The sequence below is a fragment of the Dermacentor silvarum genome, chromosome 9 (assembly GCF_013339745.2).
Source record: "Dermacentor silvarum isolate Dsil-2018 chromosome 9, BIME_Dsil_1.4, whole genome shotgun sequence".
Lineage (NCBI taxonomy): Eukaryota > Metazoa > Arthropoda > Arachnida > Ixodida > Ixodidae > Dermacentor > Dermacentor silvarum.
The window spans coordinates 137,063,710-137,088,576 of NC_051162.1; the positions used below are offsets into that span (position 1 = coordinate 137,063,710).

General features: G+C 47.6%; 1 protein-coding gene across 4 annotated transcripts in view; it reads left to right on the plus strand.

Moving 5' to 3' along the window:
* The window catches only part of LOC119464431 (protein PAT1 homolog 1-like), a 224,640-nt gene that overhangs the window by 38,670 nt on the left and 161,103 nt on the right, over positions 1–24,867 (plus strand). For 3 of the 4 annotated variants that reach the window (XM_049656362.1, XM_049656363.1, XM_049656364.1), the window contains exons 4-5: positions 3,418–3,510; positions 24,295–24,363. In XM_049656362.1, the coding sequence (XP_049512319.1) occupies positions 3,418–3,510; positions 24,295–24,363 (162 nt within the window). The remainder of the gene's footprint in view (positions 1–3,417; positions 3,511–24,294; positions 24,364–24,867) is intronic. The other variant, XM_049656365.1, reaches the window with a different exon arrangement.

Sequence of the window (24,867 nt, forward strand, 5' to 3'; positions counted from 1 at the left end):
TTCAACGCAAACTGAGCGCCGAGAACACACAGCACGCACAAAGCTACTAGCCGCCGACGCACATACACTGCGTAGACCCTGCCCCCACGCACATCGCTTTAAGATACTACACCGCCGCGCAGTACGATGCCAGAGCACAACGCTGTCCGCTATCCCTCCCCCCTCGCTCCCTCGCCGATGCCTCGAGCGCAACGGAAAAAGGTGCAATTCCGCCCTGCATTTCTTTCTTTCGCGCGCGAGACGCGGTCGTTGGCTCCCCTCGCACGCGTTCACTCGCATATACAGCGTACGGCGCGCGGCGACGGCGTTATCGCCCTTGGGGCTTTATACGGAACATCTATGAGCCAAAACCAATTTTAGGGCCGCAACGCGTCATAGACACCATCTTTAGGTAGCAAATGCGGATCTCAAGGGCCATACTTTTGCTGGCGGAAACCGAAAATACGTAATAAGTGTCGCCCCCGGCACTTAGGGCGGCCAATGCCATCGTCAAGCAACCAAGCCAAGCGACATGAAAAGTCAAAATGGCCGCTCGGGCCAGCGCGGTGTGGCAGTTCGCAACGTATGATGTGGGAACGGTCCCACAGTTGCGACGTAACAGCGGGGTTACCAATGCATTGGGTTCTATGGGAGCTGTGCCGGGGCTGGCCGAAATCGACGTAACAGCCGGGAAAACGCAGCACCCGGGAACGTAACAGCGGGGTTCTACTGTATAATCAACGTCAAAATCTTAAGAGAGAGCTGAATGGTTCTTGGAAATCACCGAATGGATGTATGCAACCTTAGCCACGGTGAAAACTCATGCGCAAACCGCAGAACTTGTTTAATGTCTTAACTCGCGTAACTCTATGGAAGCGGCTTCACGCCTCCCAAGCAAGTGCCGAAACTGGGAGGGTGAGTGTCAAGTGACGAGAGGAAGCGGGTCCCGAGGAGTTTAGCATGAGGAGATATGTCTCTGTGCTTAGTTTTTTTCAGCCCTCAAGAAACTAGTGAATTGGATCATTTTACAGATATTATTTAACTTTCCTACCAAAGCAGTTTTGCGGGCGAATATCACAAAATTGGTGAACAGCCCAGAATACCTGTAATCCTAGAATTTACACCAGTAGACGCATTCAATTGAGAGTAATAAAATCCGCTGGCTATTGGCTTTTGTGTTTGTGCTATCTTTTGAGATTATCCTTGAGGTTCTGCCAAGTGCCATTACATATGAAAAGTAGCACTGCTAGGCTTGTGAACGCGGGATCGATCCCAGGACCTCTGCGGCCGCATTTCAAGTGGCCGAATGCCTGAACCCCAGGTGCTCAAAGTTAATCTGGAGTCCGCCACTGCGGCGTGCCTCCTAATCATGTAGTTTTGGCAAGTAAAACCCCGGAAATTATTATTATATTTGAGAAGTTATTAGAATCATGTGTAATTCGTGCACCATAAATGGCAAAATTAAAAAATACTTTTAGAGGCCATTTTTCAAAATCTCTTGTTAATAAAGGTATAAGGATGTGATCTCCAATTCTCCTTAAAAAGCATTCCATTATTTGATTACCTGAGTATTCTGATTTATTGACTAGTGCAAAAACTAATTCAAAGAGAAAGACATTATTAAAATATAACCGGACCACCAAGTGATGCTGCCCTGTGTCGGTTACGAGTTCTTTTACAGCACAGTTGGGCATGTTCGACAAAAATTTCGAGGAAGAAGGCTGACGGCGCTGTTTCCACGTGTTTACTGCCAACGAAGCTGCTCATCCGAAGTGTGCCTGTTCCCGACAAGCACAACTGCATTTAAGCGTTATGGGTCCGCTTGCACTGCAACGTAACTCACAACTTAATACCAGGCATTCCAGGAACAAAAAGCAATTAGCTTGCCTTCAACTTCCGGAAAGATTCAATAACAGCTTTTGGGGCATAAGAGAATGCTATATTGCGTCAGAACAGCTTTGCAGTCTTCGTCGAAGATATATCAGTATGCTTGAGTCCTTGGCGCCATGATGCCGCTTTCTTACACCTCGCACGGCGGAGACCACTGTTTTAGTCGCTAAACGGGCAGTGAACAGACCAAGCACTGCTGTTCCGGCCTTCCAGCGAATGTTTCCTAGATGCCAGAGCTGTTTACCTGTCATCGCGCCTCGCATTGGAACTGTGATTTGCTGTGTTCTGACAAGTTTGCAATCTCGCTGCATCTGCCATCAAATGCCACCATTTCGAAATGGTGTGCTCCAAAACTACCAAAGGTTAGTGTTGGGGGCATGTCGAAATGCAGTCTCTATGAAGGGTATACAAGGTTATTTATTTTAAAACGCGACTCGGCATCAGGCCCCTTTAAAAATGCAGCCGATTTCCCCCAAGCAGCATCTCTCGTTGGCTGGGCTGCCACAGGTAGAATATCCGTCACTTCGATGACGCTGTCTTGGCTCCTAGGCAATAATGTGACTTGGCCACAGCTTCCCATAAACCTGTCCTTGGGGTGGCAACAAAGCCACGGGCAGTTGGAATGTGAGAGGCATGGTTACATGCGAACAGCTCTCGTTTCCAGTAAAAATACACGGAAAGAGCCGTGCGTGATCTGTTCATCATTTCAACGACATCATTTCAACGACATAGGCTGTCGTCTCCGGGACGCGGAGTTTGGGAAAACGGCATGATAGCGCCCAGAGCTCTAGCTCACCGATATATCTTTGACAGAATCCATGAACATGTTGTGTAGCATCCTTCTATATGACTGTTTGTGTGTGCATGTGTGCGTGAATTTATATGCATACAAAGTAGTGCAAAACTTTTGGGATGGGTCACGAGTGTGTGTGTCTACGTGTGTGCGTGAATTTATACGCCTACTATCACTGGCAAAGTACTTGGTCGAGTTCCAGTGGCGTGACACGTCAGCCTGAGTCGTCAAGGTGGCTATTTATTTTTGTTTTGCGTGGGGCCATAGTAATGACAAAGAGAGCAATAGTGGCACTGCTGCAGCTGGGCGATTTAAGTGAGAAAGACGACCCAACGTTCAACGCTGGTCACATCCCTGTTTTTAATAAATACCGTTGCAGCCCCAACCTCTCTCTGCCTATCTCTCTGTCATTGACATTAGATGTGTGCATGCTTGCCGCCCATGCTCGCTGAGCGCTGAGCTTCCCTTCGGTCTGATTCAGCCAAGAGAGCGGGAAATAGAGGGAGAGATTGACTGTCCGTATTGACTTTGCCCTTCGGGCACAACTGGCAATTTTTTGCCATTTTGGAAAATAGAAACCTCGTAGTGCATATTTTATGTAACATGTACTGTGGTGTCGCTGATTTCTGTTTTGTTCTTAGCAGCACACGTAAAGGGATGCAAATTTGTACTTGCCAGTTAGTGCCTACTCCCATTTAGCGTGTAGTTACGTTCCCACCAAGTATGTAATGAGGTTCCTCCATATTGCTCTGCAGGATGTGGTAGAGCAAAGCATCTCCCACCTTGGTCTGGAAGATGACCGGGATGATGACCCAGCTATCAAGTCTTACTCCAAGTCTACAACATCAGTGAGTGTGCTGTTTTAGGCATTTGAAAATTTTCTTGGATTCTGTTGCAATAACAGAATTTTAATTTTCATGAGACCAAGCTGAATTTACGACAGATCGTTCATGATAATTTTTTGTTACATTCACAGTTTCGCAGATGTAGTGAACTGGGCTGTCGCTGTACTAGAAATTGTCTGAAATGAGAAGAAATTGCACAGAGGAAACAAATTTTATATGTTTATATTGCAAACAAGACGCTTCACAGAAATATGGGATGGCACTTAGCGCCTAGTCCATCTGTGAAACATCTCATTAACGCCTATACATGGATCTGCTCGAACCTCGATATAAAGAAGCTGTGTTTGCAGCAAAAAGCTTCTTTAAATCGCGAGTTCCCATTATTCAAGGTTTTAATGTTTCAGCAGGAAAAACAAATTCACAATTTCCCAGAGCATTTCTGGTGAATAGTATTTTGTCAGTAAGCACTTATAAACAAATCGCAAGAAGGTCAAGTTATTAGCTTTAACGAAAGATTTGTGGTGCAACGGAAGTGACAGGAAGCACAAGAGGGACAGGATAGGACGCCGGGTCTTTCGTTTTTAAAGGTGTGCACCAACTTTCCAAACAGTATACTCTGCTAAGAGGTCAAGTTATAACAGCGCACTTATGAACTCCAGCACATGTGGCGCAGATCATGCTGAGAGCAGTGCATTGACATGGCTCATGGCATCTGAAATTTGAGTGCATTGTGTTGTGTGGCACCAAACCGCAGATTGCCTCCAAAATAGGCTGCGCGTTGCCCGCGTGTAAGGAGGAGGTGCGTGGTTCCTGCACCCCCCCTAGCACGTGCTTGATCACATTACCGCGCGTTCATCACCTGTGCGCAAAAGGAATCGACTGCCATGTTTCTCCGAGCACTGGGAACTGCCATGTGCCCCGCGGCCTCCGCAAGTTGTTTGCCAACGCGACAAGTGACGTAGTGTTGTTTCCTGCCTATTGCATTGTCCTGGCTTTTTTGGCTTTTTCGAATGGCTTTTTGGCCGCTCAAGCTTTTCATGCAGAAGGATGCTTGAAAAGACTTGCCTCGGCCGACATTTGTATAGTTCTTTTGTTAGATTTATTCGCCATACAGGCTCCAAGTACTTGCTTGAAATGGCCGAAAACTGCTTTAAATCGAAACTGTGCGACGAAATTACTTTGTTTAATCGTGCGAAAGAATACATAGTTTTCAATGGAACTAAGATCAGGGAATTAATATAGTTAGTTACATCCTGAATTTTGTTAAGTCGAAGTTGGACTAGTTTATCTTTGTCACATGTAAGAGGCCGCCTACGGCGAGAGAAGACGACGACGAAGATCGCGGAGCGTTTGAAACCACGCGAGCGCTCGAGGCACGCGAACCGACGTGTAATCCAGGAGGGCGAAGCAACGAAGCAGCATTATCGACGTGGCTCTTGGACTGGAAGGTCGCTTCGTCAGCTATGCTCTGACGACGGGAGTGCGGAGAGCCCGGCCACGAAGCTCGTGATGCTGGCAAGGCCCAGGCGTTGCTGTAGACCTCGGACACGTCTGGGCGAGGCTCCTGGGACCGGCTGCTGCTGCTGCTCCCGGTGGCTCCGGTCTTCGCAAGAACCCCACTTCCTCGGCCGAGCCCGATACAATAATCACCAGGACACTGGGTTGCCACGCAGATCCACGGAGGACGAAGAATGCTTCGTTAAGCCTAACCAGGCAAGTGACACGTAAGTGGCGGCTACCGGAGCACAAGCCACATACTCGGTCAGGTCGACGGAACCACGAGCGACACTCTGAACGAACACGACGTGGACTCGGCGAGAAGAACTTCAAGTCGACCGTCCGTAAGAACCCGCATTTCTACATTGTGGCGCAGTTAGGCTGAGTCTAGGGTGGACAGACTTTGACAAGTCAGGGCTAAGACTGACTTGGAGGCATTAAGACGGAGTTAGGCTCCGAGACCGAGATAGTGTGTAGTTGTTTTTGAGTTTGTATTTAACATTGAGTGAGCATTTTTTGTGGAGTTATGGCTTTAGTTTTGTGTGCCTTATACTTTTCCCGTTATTGTGCATATTAACTCCTTGTTTGCTGTGCTGCCAGTCGTATCTTCCTCCATCGAGGGTAACGGCTGCGTGCAACCCTCCTGCTCTCGAGTAGAGGTGACAATCTTAATGTCTTACTTGTCTTCCTGGCTTTTGTTATTATGCTAGTTTTAGTTTCCCTAGAATTTAAATTAAGTTTTAGTTTAAATTTCCGTAATGGGTTAAGACAAATTGTTAAGGTAAGTTCTCTTATAAAGCTGAACAGATTTAGAGACCTTTGCATAGTTTATGCTCACTTTAAAGGGAGTCTACTGTATGTAGCCCACTTAACTTGCTTATGGTTGCAGAAGGCTGCATTTACAAATATTTTAAAAGACCCCTCACGAAGCCCAATTGCAAATTTTAGTTATGCACTGGAATTTCTAAAATGCTGTCTAGGGATCGGAAATAATTTTTCGGATCGGTTTGTCATTGGACAAGAATTTAATGCCCTGTTACCATACCAGGAGGCGTTGGCAGGGACTGCCAACAGACACTCTCCCTCTGCCTCCAGTAGCATATATGTATTCCTTCTCTGTCTTCTCCCATACCGGAGCTGAGGTACCGCATTAGGTTCACGGGAGGAGCCCTGCCTCCTTTTCTATTTTCTTCTCTTGCTTTTCTGTTGTGCAGCACATCTCCAGTGGCAGCAGATAGAGGATTTACCCAAGCAACATGTCGGATTGAGTGACATTGCTAGGACTGTGTTTTACGTCCACAGCATTTGTGTGTGTGCCTCCACTGTCTGAGAGCAGCGCTTTCTTGAGAGGGAGGACACACAGCGTTTTGTCGAAATTTCGGCTGTTTTCCGGATGCACAGCAATGTAATACGTTGCAGACACAATTGTCAGCGCGTGAAGTATGCACTGTGCTTGTCTGTTTAAAATGGCCAAACCTGGTGAGAGGTTCTTGTTAATTAAGATGTATTTGATGTGATGTAGCTGGCATTTAGCTTATTAGTTTTAAGTTTTTAAAGGTATATTTGGATATTGAACTTCATAACTTCAGACTACTCTGTAAACGGTTGGCCATTTGTTTTCTTTGTACAGAGGAAGCCTCCTAGTATGTACCGCCTTAGTGATGCTTTGTATTGCAGTCGAGGCAGATTTTGGACTTAGCAGATAATAAGCACATAGGATTTACTGTCCATTTAAGCCACTTCACTTTTGTCTTCAGTGCATACAGTCGATCCTGGATATAATGAACTTGAAGGGGATCGCAAATACAGTAAACTCTCGTTATAGCAAAGTTAATGGGACAGTAAGGAACTCTGAAATACAGTTGCTGACCGATTTTCCTGACCTGGTAGGGACCGAAAAATGGTCCGAAAAATTTGTTTATCCAAGAAAATATTTATTAGGCTTAGAGTGACTTAAAAAATCTCTTATAATGCGCTGCCTCATACTGCGCTTGAAGGCAATCAGATTTGCTTGGAGTTTCGCAAGACTGACATTGTGTCCGTATGCACTCGACAAGAGCATCACGGCGTTGAGAGACCTTCACCGTCGACGGTTGCGGGTGGTCATCCTAATCATTGTAAAAGTACTGAAAGTTGGGCGAGTTGGTAGCTATTCATCTTGAAACTGCAACGCGCACACAATAAATGAGGACAATAAGGCCAAGGTAACAGACAATCGCTGTCGTCTAAGCAGCTTTCTGGCTGGGGGACAACTTAGCGTACAATTTCATCATCCGTGAGCTCTTTGCACAGTACAATGTTGTCATCCACACTAGTGAAGTCCTGACACGTCCACACCACCACATTGCAGATAGCGCATTATGGCCTCCCCTCCATCCGCTGAATCGGTGCCATCGGGGAAAAAAAGTATACATGTGCCGTACCCTGGAGCGTTTTGTCAGCCAAAGATGAGTGGGCATGGCCTCGGAGAATGGAGGGTGGCGTGTGCTCTGTATCGTTAGCGTGCACCTCCTAATCTTGGAGGCTATAGAGCGGGCCACTCCCAAGCCAGCGGAAAATCCAATGTGGCAATCTCCAAGATCGGGTAGCATAGCTTGGAAAGAGCCATTTAGTCCGGAAAATCAAACTTTGGGGCCCAAATTCGCTCGCGAAAATGCGTTCGCTATATCGGAACCCTGATGGTGCACTTACGAACTCCGGAATATCCATCTAGTCTGAATTTTTGGAGTCCGAAAAATGCATTGGCGTTTGTAAACGATAATTGGATAAAAGTGGATGCGCCATAATAGCTGTGACTAGTGTCCTGGCTGTTTGGCAACACTGTGAAAGTAAAGAAAAAAATGCCCTAGCACTCCCATCTCGGTGATGATTGTCCTTGTCGCTTTATTTCGCCGAGAAAAAGGACATAAGTTGAGTTTACGCAAGCAACGTCGCTTCCAAATCAGAAGCATTGTATAATTCCATAGTCAGGCACCGCTGTATTCAAGTCTGTTGCGAAGAAGCAGGCACTCCTGCTACTGAGCCGTTGTTGCCTTCTCCTGAGGCTCTTCATTTCCTGCCAATTTACCATAGAGGAAACCCAACACCACAGTTGCGATCTTGCCTTTCTTGACAGCAGCAGTAACTGAAACAGCTGCATCAGTGAGTGTGAACAAGCCAAAGTTGTCGTTGCGGTCTTTCCTGACCATTTTGTACACACTTTTGTATAGGTTCTACTTCAGCGGATGATCTTCTGGTTCCTCCTTAACCTTAAATATGCTTGCTTGAGAAAACCTTGCATGCACAAAGCAGTTGGTGGTCATTGTTGGTGATCTTTGTCGGCGACAGTTCTTTCCATGAATGACAGAGCAAATGAATAGTGCTGAGGAGGTTTACGCATCGTAGGTGACAAGCATCGTTTGCAGAATGCTCAATGCAGTAATGCAGGCTCGGGAAACTATAAAATGTCAAACTGAACCACCCACTGATTTCTCAACAGAAGGGTCACACAAGTTGAAGCCACATAATGCGTGCACGCTGTGCACCAAACATTTGCCAAAGGTGCTAGACAAGCCTTAAGTCTCAGTGCCTTGATATTGCATGCCGCACATCCTCGTGCCGACAATGTTGTACGGACTACATTGTGTGGCACATGTTCACAGCGCAACAATGGAAGTGAGACACTCACCTAAGGTGCTGAAACTAAACAAGCCTAAAGTGCCGATTGTACACGACGAGTGCAACAGTGAAAGCGGAGTGCGTGTCTAGTGCTGATCTTTCAGTTCCCTTTCTCATAACCTTCGAGATTGGGAGTGTGCACAATCTGACAATCTCAAAGGCTGTGGTTTATCTAGATAGCAGGCACCGCAAGCCATCTTCAGGGAAAGCCATGAATCAAAGCTCTAGCGCCGTCAGAACGCTGGTTTTGTATATCTCTGTCTCACGTTAGGGGAAAAGGAGCGAAAATGCGTGCATGTACCACTCTCTGTGCATTGTTGTCAGGGAGGATGCACAGGTCCAGGCCACCACTCGTGTAGCCAATCTCGAAGGCCCTGCTTTTGTGTGTTAAAGGCCCCGGTATGATTTTTAAAGCGGAAACGTGTTGTCAGCCACATTTTACCACCAGCGACTGTTCCCACAGCGCAAGGGGGGAGGTGAAACCGCGGGAGTCATCAAGCACGTGCTAGGCGAAGGGGGGGAGGGGGGGGGAGGAGTGGAGTGCAGGTAAGTGTGTCTCAGCCTCTACCCTGGCCGTGCGTATGTCTGACTGTACGGCTGAGAGCACATGCGGCTCACATGCTGTTACCTTATGGTAGATCTGTGGCCAGTGCAAAGAGCTGAGCAGATATGGCCGGGGGGGCTTCATGCCTGCCGTGTTATTGTGCACCTAGTGCTGGAGGTTTGCATAATCAGAATGAATCAACCATTTCCGAGACGTCAAACGAGATGCAGCATGAAGGCTTCCCTCCCTCCCCACTGCCGGTGCTCTTCATCATGCCAGCATTGTGACAGTGAGTGTTGCAGTCATTTTATGAGAGTTTTTCATGTTTTCCTGTGCTGGCATGACACAATGCTTGTTAATTTAATTATTAAGTGTAAGTAATGAGTAATTTACTGCAATTTGTACGGCCGATAAAACTATGACCCTTACTTCGTGTACTGTTGGGAAGTCTGAGCGGCCACGAAGTTTCCATGGGTGGTGTCGTGCCAAGTGCCGGGAGAAGGAGATATCCAGAGAGTTGAGAACAGCGTTTTATATACATACAGTATAGACCACTTATAACGTAACCGCTTATAGTGCAGGACCGGATATAGTACGGTCTTTTCAGACTCCCGTTAATTTTCTCATAGCACTCCATGTACACACATACCGCTTACAGTGCAGCCGCGGGAAAATCTCGCCGCCAAGGGCGGTAGCGAGCACGCTTCTCAACGAGGTGCGCCCATCGATGGGAGAGAAGATCAACGAGGGCGATGAGGAGCATGAGATGTGGAGCATGAGTCCAAGGGTGATAGAATCGTCGCCGCGCGCCGTATGTGCAAGTGAAAGCGCACGGGGGATGCGCGCCTTCGCGGATTGCGAACGTACAGCGGAGAGCAAACGCGACTTCCATCACACGAAAGGCCGTGGGGGTATGGGAGAGAGGGAGGGAGGGAGAAAGGGGGGGCGGCGCTGTGCTGTGGCACGAAATGCGTATCTTTCAACCGGGTGCAAGGGGAACTGGCGACGCAATCTCCCATGCGAAAGAAGCAAAGCGGGAAGGCAGCGTGGGGAGGGAGGGAGGGAGGGAGAGGGGGCGGCTGTTACTCTGCCAACAAATGCGTTCGCGCATGTGCCGGCTGTCGGTGTTGTTGTGCGCACCGTATCTTGAAAGCGATCTCCACACGGCTCTAACCTTTGTGTGCGCTGTGCTTACGCCGCTCAGTTTCCGTTGAAGCGATACACTGCACGAACCTTCGCTCGCTGCGGCGGCCGCGTTTCCCCACGCCCGCGTTTTTACAGTGGTTGTCTGCAGTCATCGAGTCTATTTATGTTTGCCTGTGCGTGTTGACATCACACTTGTTAATTCAGTTAGTAAGTGAATGTGTCAAGTTTATGCAGGCGATAAAACTACTATCCCTACTCCTACTAATTCTGTATTAATTTGCTATCGTAATTGATGCTTCACCTTTCGGGCGAAAGTGACACATTTTTTAAAATTATTACTTTGTCTGCTAAATCCAAAAATCATGGGTACTTGGACATTAACCTTTCAACGTTCGTAAATTTAAACGGATGCAAAACTCCCAGTCACACGCTTCGATTCTCGGATACACGCGGCAGCTTGGTCTACATGTTTTGCATACGTGCAGGGCTTGAAAATCGTTGTTTTGGTTATAGTGCTGTACCGCTTATAGTGCAGATATCCGGTGACTTACTTTATAAGCGGTCTACACTGTATGTGCATATTTTCAAACAAGGGCTCCATGATTATCGGAGCTTACTACATGCAAAGTCTTTGCATGTCCGAGCGGATACGTGATCTCAGCGTCCACATGGTGGAGCGTCTATGTTGCATAATACTTTGCTATCACTTATCGATGCTTTGCCATTTGGGCTAAACTGGGACTTCTTTTTCTCAGTGAGAAAAATATTCATATCTTTTGAGACTTTAGTGTTTAATTTGCGGTTACTATCTGATGACGCCTGCAGGCACTAAGCACAGTCAACCATGGCGTTCGAGATTTACGGTGTTGCGTGACTCGCCACATGCGAAAATCAGGTGCTCGTTCTGTCTCCTTCCTCTGTGTGTTGTGATTTTGCGCTCCTCTTCTAATAGCTATGCATCACCAACTAGGCCAACAGGAACAACTCCTAAAATCACGGCCGCTGTGAGGCACACCGATATATTGCTCTTGGCACGATCTGCACCGCACGTACCGGCGCTAATAATTGTGCAATTATGGCCCGGCCTTCTAGCAATAATTTGACTGTAAGGGCTTCTTGACAAGTTATCTTCACCTCATTGTGGCCAGACAATCCACATCACACTGATGCTCCCTTTGTGCTTTTCATAAACAATGCTTTGTAAGTGCAGTGTAATGACATAAACTTGCTAACGGTATGAATACTAGCATGTGAAAATCGTTTGATACTAATTGTGAAAATGGCTGTTTTTTCGAAAACTTGAAAAAGTATTTGATTTGATTCACTGCTGGCATGTTCACATAGTTTGTCAAGTTCACAACAGCAACAACACAAATGGCGATGCATCGTCTACTTCTTAAATTTTTTTTTGTCCTCTGACCAACAGTGGCCAGAGGACAATTGGAATTGTGCCATAGCTGAGGGGGACTTTTCCATAATTTTTCGGTGGAAAAAAAAAACAAACTTGCCCAGTGATGGAAGCACTGCGCCAATTGCACCATTTTGCAGCAAGCCATCGAGCTTTGCCATCCTGCGCCACAAGACTGCTTTTGGATGAAGTCACCAAATTTAGCAGAATGTGCATGTTCAGTGGCAATCAGGCAGCCATAGTTATGCGTTGGCTAGGATCAGTGCTGGAAACAAAGCTTAAGCAATCCGTTTCAGCGTTGGCGTCTTTAGAGTGTGGGTGTGTTTGGTGGCGTATGTAACTTCGGTGCTAGAAAACGAAAACCATTTCGTGCTATACAATGCATTATGAAATTTTTATATAGTCGACTTCTGTTAATTCGAACCTGATGGGACTGATGAAATCGCTCAAATTGTCTGGTGAGTCGAAGTAAACAAAATGCAGAAATAAAATTGGCCAAGAGTCTTAATGTGTGGCACGATGGCGGCCCGTTTCCTAAAGTCAGCTTTGCTGCATGGCTTTTTAAACTCGGCTTTGCTGCAGTACATTGGTGTTATGCGGTAAAGCATACGAATGCTGTGAAGGTGGTTTTGGTTTTATATATGATGCGAAGGTAATGTTCGGCCCAATTTTCCTGGTGAGAAAAAAAAAAAAAGCTCAATTTAGAACTATAGCCAAGCATCATTAGCCACAGGTATTGCTTGAGAGTGTTCCTAAGGCAGGCCGAAATTAGGTGTTTTCAACGGGAGTAACATGTGTTCAATGCATTCACTGTCCTTAAAAATTAAATTATGGGGTTTTACGTGCCAAACCAGTTGTGATTATGAGGCATGCTGTAGTGGGGGACTCCGGAAATATTGACCACCTGGGGTTCTTTAACGTGCACCTAAATCTAAGTACATGGTGTTTTCGCCCGTGTACTTAGATTTAGGTGGATGGCGGATTTTGGGTGGATGGCGGCAATGGATGGCGGTAATTGCCTCTGCTACCTAGGTTCCAGTGACTTTACAGCCACCGAAGCGGCGGAGATTCCGAGGTAGGCTTGAGCGAGCTAGAATCAGCTGAAAACGAGACAATAGCCAAGTCAAAATAAACGTCGCAGTTTCACCCGAAAGGCGAAGCACCATTTGCGATAGCAAATTAGTAGAGAGCTATACGGAGTAAGGATAGTAGTTTCATCAGCTGCATAAACTTGGACATGCAGCAGCACCAGCAACGCGCAGAACTGTTGTCGACGCCATCGGCGTTTTGCCCGCGTTCGCACCGAATGCGCGCGGCGTTGGTGACTGTTGTCGGTGCCTCTGGGGGTGGCTCGGAGGTTTTCGAAGAGATCAGAATGGGACACTCGTCGAGCAGCGTCGGAAATTTTACCCACCTTCTCGCCTCGCAACATTTTTATATAAATACACATTTGGTGCCGCAGCTAAACATCGCCTCCCCTCTCTCCCTCCCTCCTGTCCCCCCACGACCTTTTGCGCGATGGAAGTCGCGTTTGCTCTCTGTATATGGTGATTGTAAAGGAGGAAAGAGACGCTTAATTCTGCAGCCTGAAATTTCAGGGAGCACGGTGCAGAATGCGCGTTTGCTCTTCGGCGTGCGTTCGCTCCCCGTGAAAGCGCGTGTCCCTCGCACCCTTTCACTCGCTCATACAGTGTCCAGAGCGCGGCGACGATTTCGTCGCCGTTGACGTCATATGGAACTTCACGGCGACGACGACACCGATGGCAGAAATCCGCTTTGGAGTGTTCATATAATTGCTATCGCAATAAAACAAGCCGGTTGTCGTTATGGATGCCAACGGTCCGAGCAACAAATCTCAAAGGCTATGCTTTTAGAAATCGTCTATTTTACCCATCATTTTCATCATTTATGCTTACCTGTATATTTTTTTATTTGGTTTCGTTATAATTTCTTAGTTTTGCTGCGCCCTGTTGTGTCTGGCGGTCCTTCGGGACACAGGAGGCCGGCGCCGACTCAGACGCTCCAACCTGGCGCCCCTTTCTCGCGGCCGAGAATTGTCACCTGGGACTGAGGGATTAGCAGTTGGTCTCCGGGCTACCTCATGCGTGGCTAAACGGCAGCGTCGCCCCTTGGTGCGGTCCCGTGAATTACCAGCGCCGCCCGAACCACAACGAGGTCCGGCGTCGATTGCGACGCGCCAAACTGGCGCCCTTTCGAGACAGCCACCGCCCTCCCTGATTCCGCGAACTGTCCGCTATGGAGAGGCGAATCTTGAAAGGGGCCAGTGTCTGGCAATCCCGGGGGAACGACATCAACGTTCGGTTCCCAAGGTGTCAACCGCTGCCTGTGTTCGGGGGCGACCTAACAAGATTGGAGGCGGAGCCCGGCGGGAAACGACGACACATCACGTGCGGGATATGGCCACCTGATCCAAGATGCTGATTGGCTAAAAGAACTACAGTGTATTCCCTCGTCGACTGAAAGAGGGAAACGAAAGGGATAAAACAGGGGACTTGAGTGTTGTGAGAGACGCTTCACCATGTAGACAAGCTTGAGGTTTGACCATGTAGAGCAGGCTTGACGATGTAGAGCATGCTCGACCATGTAGAACGCTCGGAGATGTAAACGCTACCACATGCATAGATGTTAGCACGTAGACGGCTCCAACATCATGGAGCCCTACTTGTAAAATACCATGTACAGTGTATATAAAACAGTTTTCTAATCTCCCTGGATAACTCCTCCTCTTGGCACCTGGCACGGCACCAACACATGGAAACCTTCGTGGACCCTCGGACCGTCGACTGTCGCAACAGTGGTGGCAGCGGTGGGATCGGCCTGCGTTGGCTACATCGGTGTGGTGAGTGCTACGTGTTTGCTTCTCTTTTCGCCAGACTCATTAGCGCAGGTGACTAAGTCGGTAATGGTGGTTTGGTGTTGTTAGTGATTTCATCTCGGAGACCAAGAATATAGTGTCTCGTGGGCTAAGTTACTAAGGGGAAGAAACACAGGGTGCACTGTAAATACGGATAAGTTTGAAATCCAGGAACTCCTCAAAAGTTGTGAGCCGATGGGCATTTTGGTTGGCCCTGCGGTAGGCAAAAGTCAACATTTGGAGCTTTTACAGAATGAGGAAGTGAGTTGGGAGAAGGCCGGTGAGGCCATGAAAATTGTTTTGCTGGGAAAGAGCACGAAGCGAGAAATTCTGCAATCTCCCTATGTGGTAGCGATAAGGACGGGCTTAGTGCCGGAGTTTGCTCTTCATGTCGCCAGAACTCTCTAGTACAAGTAGGTAGTTGCTAGGAGAGTAACTGTGTGTTTTCTGGCGGGCACCATTTTGGGAAATTCACCTTCTTTAAATAGCGAATTTTAGGAACGGTGAATTTTGAAGGCAAACGAGATCGCTATGGAGAAATTCAGAGTGCAGGACCTCCTTCTTATTTGCGAGGAGTTAGGCATTTCGGTCGACTCCGCAAAAACGAAAGAAGCGGTTCTCGACGTCATGAAGGTAGAAGAGGTGACGGTCGAGGAAGCTGATGAAGCTTGGGAGACAATTCAGGAAAGAAACCAAAAGGCAGAGGAGTGCAAGAGGCGCGAGCTTGAAGCTGTTGAGAAGCGCGAGAGGCGTGAGCGTGAAGAAGCAGAAAGGCGCAAGCACGATGCCGAAATTCGCGAGAGGCGCGAGCAAGAGGCAGCGCAACGGCACGCTCTTAGGATGAAAGAGCTCGAACGGGAAAATCAGATGCTCAGATGGCGGACAGCGCGACGCCAGCTCCACACTTTCGAGACAGACGAGGGTATTGTTAATTTCCTCGCCGGTTTTGAACGAGTGTGTGAGAAAGAGGGTGTCAGCCGGGACTTGTGGGCTGAGCGATTAGGAGCACTTCTCCCGTTTAGTGTAGGCGCGTGTTTTATGCATTGTTTGTCCGAGGAGAAAGCGCGCGACTACGACAGGGCTAAGAGGGCTTTGTTCAGGCGCTTTGGTGTAGCATGGCAGGCCGACTTCGAAGGCCCAAAAGACAGTGAAAAAGCCGAGCCTGTCGAAGGTAACATTAGCACTGAGAGGACTAGTGTAGAAAGCTTTCGAAAAGGTGTGATGCAAGTGGCACACACACAAAACGAAGAGAGCGGCGGATTTCTCGCACCAGAAACGGAAGGCCCTTTAGGCCAAGTGTGTACGGCGGCGGAATTTCGGCCATCCTGCAAGACAAGGTCACGCATTGCTTCTTGAATAGGTCGGAGCAAATGCTGAGGGAACCGGGAAAATCCATCTCCAGCAAGGTAGCTTTCAGGGCAAAAGCACGTGAGGAGACTCAGGGACTGATAGGCTTATTCCCTATTGAGCAGCGGTCACAGGACCATGGAACGATTCCAGAGGCAGCTGTAAGCAGTGATGAGTTAGACGTGTTAGTAGCCGGAAGCGAGGTGAATGCGGTCACCGAAGAGAGCGGTGGTTTTCCCGCCCTAGAACCAGGGGCCGACTTCGAAGGCCAAGATGGCAGTGACAAAGATTGTTCAGACAGCGCTGAGAGGGCTGTGGTGCCCGTCGTTAACGGAAATAGTGACAAGCGCGAAGAAACCCTTGTTTCGCCGTTTAGCGAAGCTGTTTTGGAAGCAAGGGCCGACTTCGAAGGCCAGCGAGAAGTTTTGCATGCTATCGACGGCAGTAATGGAGCTAGGCCAGTTGAAGATAGACTTGATGACGAGCTAACATGCTCAAAGATCAAATCTGGTTATGCTCTATTGGAACGGCAGTCGCACTGTGAAACCCAAAAGGGTAACGAAATTTCAAGGGCGTGTGCCGATGCCGCAGGCTCTGCGAAGCATGCCAAACGAAAAAGGCGTAAGCGCAGGACGAGAAAGGCGAACGCGGTCGAGGCGCTTAGAGTCAAACTTGCGAAGCGCCAAGACGACATTAGTAGATGCGCTAAGGTCACGATCCAGCCAGAGACGGCGAAAAAGCGACGGAGGGTAAACCCTAAGCTTAGGCGTTTGCTAAGATCGGGGATCGGCATGACCCACGTCGCGAAACGGAGAGTTTCCCGAAGACTCAGGCGTAGTGACCGTCGCCTGACCGCAGCGCGTAAAGTGCACTGTAGACAGAGGGATGGTAACTGTCGCCTAACCGCCTCGGGTACAGCGCATTGTAAGCAGAGGGACAAAGGGAAGCGTCCTGTAGGCTGTTACAGTGGCCGATCACTGGCGGGGGAAAAGAAAGGGGTCTGCGTAGCAGATAATGGGACAGTGCGCGCACGGGTCTGTCAATGTATCGCCCTCCCCGTACTTGGAAGCGGTTGTCCTAAGGTCACAGCTACCGGATGTGTCAGGCGAATTAGTGGCTTTTGCCTTCTTCGCAACGGCGCCTTGCGAAATCCCCGGAATGCGCGACCCCCTCGAGTTCGTTTGAAAGAAAGGGGTGCGATTAGGGCCGGAGAATACCTAAACAGGGAAGACGGGTAGCATTTTCTTCTTTTGTACTCATTTTGTGGGAGATGGGTGTTGAATGTTTGACAGGTGTAAAGAATGTCGCAGTTTTGTTAAGTTGTTAGCCTTTTCGGCTCGGGTTTGACCCACAGATTAAAGGGGTGTGTTTACGCGACGACAGCTGTACACTTGGTGTCAGCTATAGACTTAGTGTCAGGGTTGCAATAGTTTAGAAGGTCACGCGCAGGTTGCGCAAGTTGATGACCGGAGCTTTTGCACGAGTTTGTAATAAGTCGTAGATGGTTTGTCCATTTGTTTATCTAGTATATTGGCATTGGGTAATGATTATGTAGCTCTCTTGTGCTAAGTGTTACGGACTATGAATTACTGAAGGCCAGCTCTCCCTTCGCCTTCCTGATCTGTGGAAGCTCTAATTCATAATTACTTAGCTTCATTACATAAACCCAGTCGGTGTCTGTTTGCGAAGACACATCATCGGAAGTTTTTTGGCACTTGTCCGGATCAACGAGCACCTTGTGTTTCAGGGTTTTCTTTAGATAGGGGCAGTCAGATTTTTGGAATTGGTAAAGTCTGGCGATGAGAGTGGCTTGCAGTGGCGCTTGCAGCATTGTGTGTGGCTGACAAAGGTCGCTCCTTGGAGCTTGGAGCTTGTCATTTCTGCAGCCCAGTCAGAGCCCACCTATGAAGAGGCCTTTGGCGGGAAGATCATCATTCCTGGAAGCAGCGGCCCCATGGGGTTGAGCGAAGCAGGCATCAAACCGGCCGAGCTGCATGGAACAACTCGACCTCCCGATGCATCATCTGGCGGCGGGGGTGCTGTTGTGTCTGGCGGTCCTTCGGGACACAGGAGGCCGGCGCCGACTCAGACGCTCCAACCTGGCGCCCCTTTCTCGCGGCCGAGAATTGTCACCTGGGACTGAGGGATTAGCAGTTGGTCTCCGGGCTACCTCATGCGTGGCTAAACGGCAGCGTCGCCCCTTGGTGCGGTCCCGTGAATTACCAGCGCCGCCCGAACCACAACGAGGTCCGGCGTCGATTGCGACGCGCCAAACTGGCGCCCTTTCGAGACAGCCACCGCCCTCCCTGATTCCGCGAACTGTCCGCTATGGAGAGGCGAATCTTGAAAGGGGCCAGTGTCTGGCAATCCCGGGGGAACGACATCAACGTTCGGTTCCCAAGGTGTCAACCGCTGCCTGTGTTCGGGGGCGACCTAACAAGATTGGAGGCGGAGCCCGGCGGGAAACGACGACACATCACGTGCGGGATATGGCCACCTGATCCAAGATGCTGATTGGCTAAAAGAACTACAGTGTATTCCCTCGTCGACTGAAAGAGGGAAACGAAAGGGATAAAACAGGGGACTTGAGTGTTGTGAGAGACGCTTCACCATGTAGACAAGCTTGAGGTTTGACCATGTAGAGCAGGCTTGACGATGTAGAGCATGCTCGACCATGTAGAACGCTCGGAGATGTAAACGCTACCACATGCAAAGATGTTAGCACGTAGACGGCTCCAACATCATGGAGCCCTACTTGTAAAATACCATGTACAGTGTATATAAAACAGTTTTCTAATCTCCCTGGATAACTCCTCCTCTTGGCACCTGGCACGGCACCAACACATGGAAACCTTCGTGGACCCTCGGACCGTCGACTGTCGCAACAGCCCGGTCAGTCCGCACGTAACCCAATCAACCCTGTCTACAGTGTACAGCCAAATCGCCATCGCCCTATTCCAATTTCCTTTCTTTGTGTGCTGTTGTCTGACTGATCCATGTGCAACTGATCTTCACGTGCTTCTTCGACGCGGACAGCCGTTGCCTGGCTGTCACCGCATCAGTATGGGGAACAGCTCCGTCAAGCGCCGTACTTTCCTGACCGTCACAAAAAGTTTTCGCAGTTTCACCTAAAAGGCGAAGCATCAATTGCGATAGCCAATTTGTAGAGAGCTATACAGAGTAATGATATTAGCTTTATCAGCTGTATAAACTTGGACATGCAGCAGCACCGGCAACACGCAGAACTGCTGTCGACGCTGTCGGCGTTTTGCCCGCGTTCTCTCAAAATGCGTGCGGCGTTGGTGACTGTTGCCGTAGCATCTTATATAAATAGGCACTTGGTGCCGCAGTTAAACGTCGCCTCCCTTCCCTCCCCCTCCCCCCTCCCCCACGGCCTCTCGCGCGTCGGAAGAAGGCGCGTTTGCTCTACATATATGGTGATTTCAAAGGAGGAAAGAGACGCTTAATTCTGCAGCCCTCAGAGCGTTCTGCGCCGCGCGTTCTGCACGGCGCAGAACGTGCATTTGTTCTCCGCCGTGCGTTCACTCCCCGTGAAAGCGCGCGCCCCGCCCCTCGCGCCCTTTCACTCGCACATACAGCGTTCGGCGCGCGGCGACGCTTTCATCTCCATTGACATCATACGGAACCTCACGGCGACGGCCGACGCCGACGGCAGAAATCTGCTTTTGAGTGTCCATATAATTGCTATCGCAATAAAAAGTTGGACATCATTGTGGATATAAAGTGCGGAATGAAGCAAGCTGACGCCTCCAGGAAATTTGGGTTGTCCAGAAAGACGGTCGGTGGGATTTGGACCGAACAAGAGAAGCTGTTAAAAGAAGCGCCAACCGGAGCAAGCAGATCGAAACTGCGTAAGTCATCTCATCCTGCCTTAGAAAAAGCGCTTCTGTGTATACAGGATGTGCGGAGCAAGAACATACTGCTGAACGGACTCTTGGTTCAAGCCAGAGCCAGGCAGCTTGCGTTTGGCCTTGGCATTGAGTTTGAGGCCAGTCAAGGATGGTTCGACCGCTTCAAGCGTAGGCATGGAATCAGCTACAAAGCTGTTTCAGCGAAAGCAAAGCTGTCGACAAAAATGCCGTAAGGCATTGGAAAGACGGTACATTGTAAACATTGCTGAGAGGAAGGCTTGCGATGTCTTCAACCTGGATGAGTTGGGAATATTTTTCAAAATGCTCCCTGGAAAAATGTTTTGCCTTGCTGGTCAAGGTTACAGTGGAGGCAAAAAGTCAAAAGATCATATTACAGCTATGTTCTGTACTAATATGGACGGAACTGAAAAAGAAATGTTCTGGTTATTGGCAAGGCCAAAAAACCACGCTGCCTAAAGAACTACTCTATGAATGTAGAGTACACTGCAAATAAGGCCGCATGGATGACAGCTGAGATTTTTAACAAATGGCTGACTAGTTTTGATCAGAAGATTGCAATGAAAAACAGCAAAATTCTCATGTTTCTAGACAGCTGTTCAGCACACATGAAAGCCCCGTCATCGAAAGTTGTTGAGTGACCTATTTCCCACCCGGCTAGACGTCCTTGCTACAACCTCTGGATCAAGGGGTCATAAGAGCTGTTAAAGCAAAGTACAGAGAATGGCTTGTTCAGCGGCTGCTGTTTGATATGCTGCAGAAGCGGGAAACAGCAATCAACTTGAGGACAGCAATTGCGATGCTATATGGCTCCTGAAACGACGTTAAGAGCAGCACTGTGAGAGGGTGCTTCCGTAAAGCAGGTTTTAATCTGCAGCAGGAAGACACAGACGAGGACACTGCAGATGAAGACTTTATGTAGATGAGGAGCCAGAATCTTGGACAATCATTCAGAGGAACTTAATGAGTCGGGCACATTTCAGGGCTTTGTTGAAGCGGATGACAATCTTCCTGTTACAGAAGACCTCTGTGATGAGAACATAATCAGGATGGTGCAGGAAGATGAGAAAAGTGAAGACAGTGCCACAGATGTGTCTGGTAACGAAAGTGATTGTGCAGCACCAATGACTTCTGGGGAAGTAATGATAGTACTTGGCCGAGTTTGTCACCACATACAGTTTTGGACCAGTGACCGTGAAGGATCTCTCGGCCTTGTCACCAAGCTGGAAGAAGCTGTGCTGAAGAACTCTGTCAACGCAGCCATGAAGCAAACCAAGCTGGAGAACTATTTCACCAGTAACAAAGTTTAACAACAAATGTCACATAATGAACTTTCTTTCAACAGGTTATAGCTTTCTTTTGTGCTTTTTTTTTTTTTGTATGGTGCCAATATCAAAATAAGGGCTGGTTAGAAAATGAGAACTTGGTACCCTGCTTATAAGAGACCCCTCATATAAGAGACATAAACTGCTCGCCGGTACGTCTCTCTTATAAAGGGGTCCAACTGTATGTAATATAACTCTTTCTGTACCGGCGTACATTGGGCATGGTTAGCCCTCTATCGATGCTTTGAAATGCCGCTTTCGAGACCTTCTGTGCCACTCACGAACATACTGCGCTATCGAACGTAAAGGAGGAGAACTATTTTCTAATTTTCGAAGCAGTTCGCTTTTATTGTACGAGGCGGGGATTTTTAAACATGCTCTGAAGTTTCGCGATGGTCAAAGGAGAACGTAAAAATGGCTGCCTGCTATCGATGGTTTGAAACGCTGCTTTCCAGACGTTCCGCACCACTCACAGACACACTGTGCCATTGGATGTGAAAGAGGAGAAACTATATTTTTGTTTTCTAAGCAGTTCACTTTTTTCCCGCCAAGCTGCGATTTTTAAATGCTCTCTGAAGTATCGCGATCGTCAAATAACGCAAAAATATCCGGCTCTGGAAACAGCGCGCGCACTTCGGGAGATCGCAGATATCGCGATTACGCTGCCTCTGCGGCTGATCTTATCGATACATCGAATAGCAGCGAGTCGGAGGACGCTGACTTTTCGTCGAACTTTGAGTCTGAAAGCGACAATGATGTAAACCAGTCCGGAGCATCGGTGGCTGCAGCCCGGCACGTCCAACTGTAGTGCTTGTAGTTCAATTTTTGTAGCGAAATACATGTTCAATAAAAATTTTTGATTTTTTTCGGAGATAGTGCCTAATAGACGGCAATACATTTTGTATATCTTATACTTTTCGCAGCATTTTTTTTTCTTAGTACATACAAGCGTGTCTTTACAAACTTTGTTCAATTTTATCGTACAATCTTGATTTTAACAATTTATATCTATTTTATGACAAACATCTAGTTAATTAAACTGTTATGTGTGAAAAGTGCATTTATTTTGTCTTCTGTTTATGCATTACATTAAAGGGGCTCTGAACTACTTTTTATTGAAGTGGAGAAAGACATTTGAAGTGAAAATAGGCTATTTCAGAATCACTTTGCCGCAAAAAGTACTCAATGCGTTCAGTAGAAGCGGAGTTATTGGCAATCAAACACGGCCTCCGTTGTGCTCCCCTTTCTCCTTCAATGTCCTGCACTGTGAAGGCTACAGCCGAGTGGGGTGGGGCCAGAGCGCTCCACCTCCAAAACGTCACTGTGGCGCGCAGTTCAAATTTCATTTTGGACTTCTGATTTTGGTGCTTACGTGTAAGCCAAACGGGTCTTCAGCGAACCACAGTACGCTTAGCCAGTGGACTTGTGGCGGCACCTCACGGCGGCTGCGGTATAGCCGACCGCAGCGACCAATAGCAGCCTTGTATTGGAGTGTGCTTTATTATGAAATAAAGCACACAGAAAAGAGCGAGGATCACGGGGTCTTTTCAAACGAGAGAGTTTGAGAGAAAGGTGACTTCGCGCTCCACTTGCGAGCTCCACGGACCGCGTACGACAGCAGAACTAGGCTGAAATGTTCACAACAGCGTATGCTACACGCGGACTATGTTATTTGACCAAGCCCGAGGGGTGGTTCAGGGCCCCTTTAAATACTGAGTGCAGTAGTTCCCTCAGAAAAAAACTTCTGCCGTAACTTACAAAAAACCACCTAGCTTCCCCATGGTAGGGAAAGAGTAAATAAGGGTTTCAAAGGAACCCTTATGCATTTCTTTTTTTGCTTCATGCTACAGTTGGGTGGATGACAATTTCTGCCTTTCATGAACCTTCCTTTGCCTTGTAGTCTTCTGTAGAACTGATCTGCCTTAACTTGTGTTCTTCAAATTCAAATAAACAACACTTTTTCTTTATCTGCCTGTAATTCACTCATGTTGAGGTTTACCAGGCTGCTTCAGAATGGACAACTCATGCTCTAAACCTGTTCCAAAGTGCTAAATTTGCTGCTCTCGGAGCTGCTCCAAGAATTTCTTGGCCACTTTCATCTTTGCTTGCCCTACATTCAGGTTCATAAATTATACCTAATTGATGTTACGTAGAATTTCAGTATTTCTTTGAAACATAGTGCATGCTTTGAGAAGTGAAATCCGCAGTCAAGCAAAAGCCAGTCCACTAAGATTCTAAAGTATAACGCAAGTCATGCATTCATCTTTCTGCATAGAAAAATAACCTCGCTGGTCCTTTTGAAGATTGAAGCCATGCCACTATGATAGAGATGTGTCAGCTGCTAAACCATTGCTCAAGTTGCATGCTTGGCATTTTGTATATAATATGATGTGTGCAGTTGAGAGTGTGTTTTATGTGCTTGAATTCAAATATAATTCATGCTTTCTGAAACTTGTAAAAATAAGGACTTCTTTCTACATGGTTATACTTAGAAATGATTCTACATGATGTTCATAAAAACAAGATTAGCAGAGACTAACAAGCTAAAGGTTCTCTGAACTGGACAGTGAATAGGGCTGCTATAAAGAGATTCCTTTCTTTGCCACCACTCACAACCGGCTGATCCTGCTGATGTAGGCGCGGAGTGTCAGAATTGGGGTTCATTATCCAGGCCCTTCACACTAGTATCAGCATGGTGTGCAGGAACAAACTGCAATGTTAAGTAGATTAGATGCCTTCATATGTATACACCTAGGAGCCACTGCAAATAGGAATCATATTGGAATCATAATCATAGACGATGTTGAACTAAAGAATACTGCTATGCATGGAATAAACACTCCAGAATCTTTAGGTATTCTTTTGAGTTGAGTGTGTAGCAGGGCAGGACAATGTGGCATATTGCTTTTTCTCTTTATGTTGCCTAAAGTGCAAGTCAGCTTTATACAGTGCTGTGTCAAGGTTACTGCTGCTCAGTATAAAATTGTATTATGGCCTTATTGCTGAAAGCGCATTCTCATTGATCACGTGCAGGGCATCTGAATCGCAAGTGACAACATACGCTAATTGAAAATTTCGTCTGCTCGTCTTTTCTGCAGCCGTGGCCCATTGAATGGGGGCGCCCCTGTTCGTCACCACCACCGCCGGCGATTCTCCAACAGTTTGGCGTATGTTTTGCATGGGAGAGACACTCACCTTAACCTCTTGACTGCCTGCAAAATTACCGCATCCATGTTCACTGATTTGGTAAAAATAAGGATCTGAAGCAGCACCAGAGTTAGCACATTCAATCAAGTTTAGAGCACAGCCTTGTCTTCTTAGATCTCTTATGGCAATAATGATTACCAAAGAATCGCTGCAAGGCCAAGCTGCATTCTATCAGTGTTCCATTTCTTAAGGCAATCTTGACTCCAGTGGGACCTGTTTCATATGTTTATCTTCTCAATTTTTCATTACCACTTGGTAGTAAAGCTGTCTTGTGCATCTTTCATTACTTGTCAACTTCTATATTTTATAGAGGTTATCATTTTTGGTGTGGCTACATCGTGTCATTGCACTATGTTATGAAAATGCAGGAAGCAAAGTGTATTGTTTAGATAAACTGATTTTCTACTTGCTGTAGTCTAGCATAACTACGCATGAGCTCGCAGACATTCCTGTATCAATTGGTA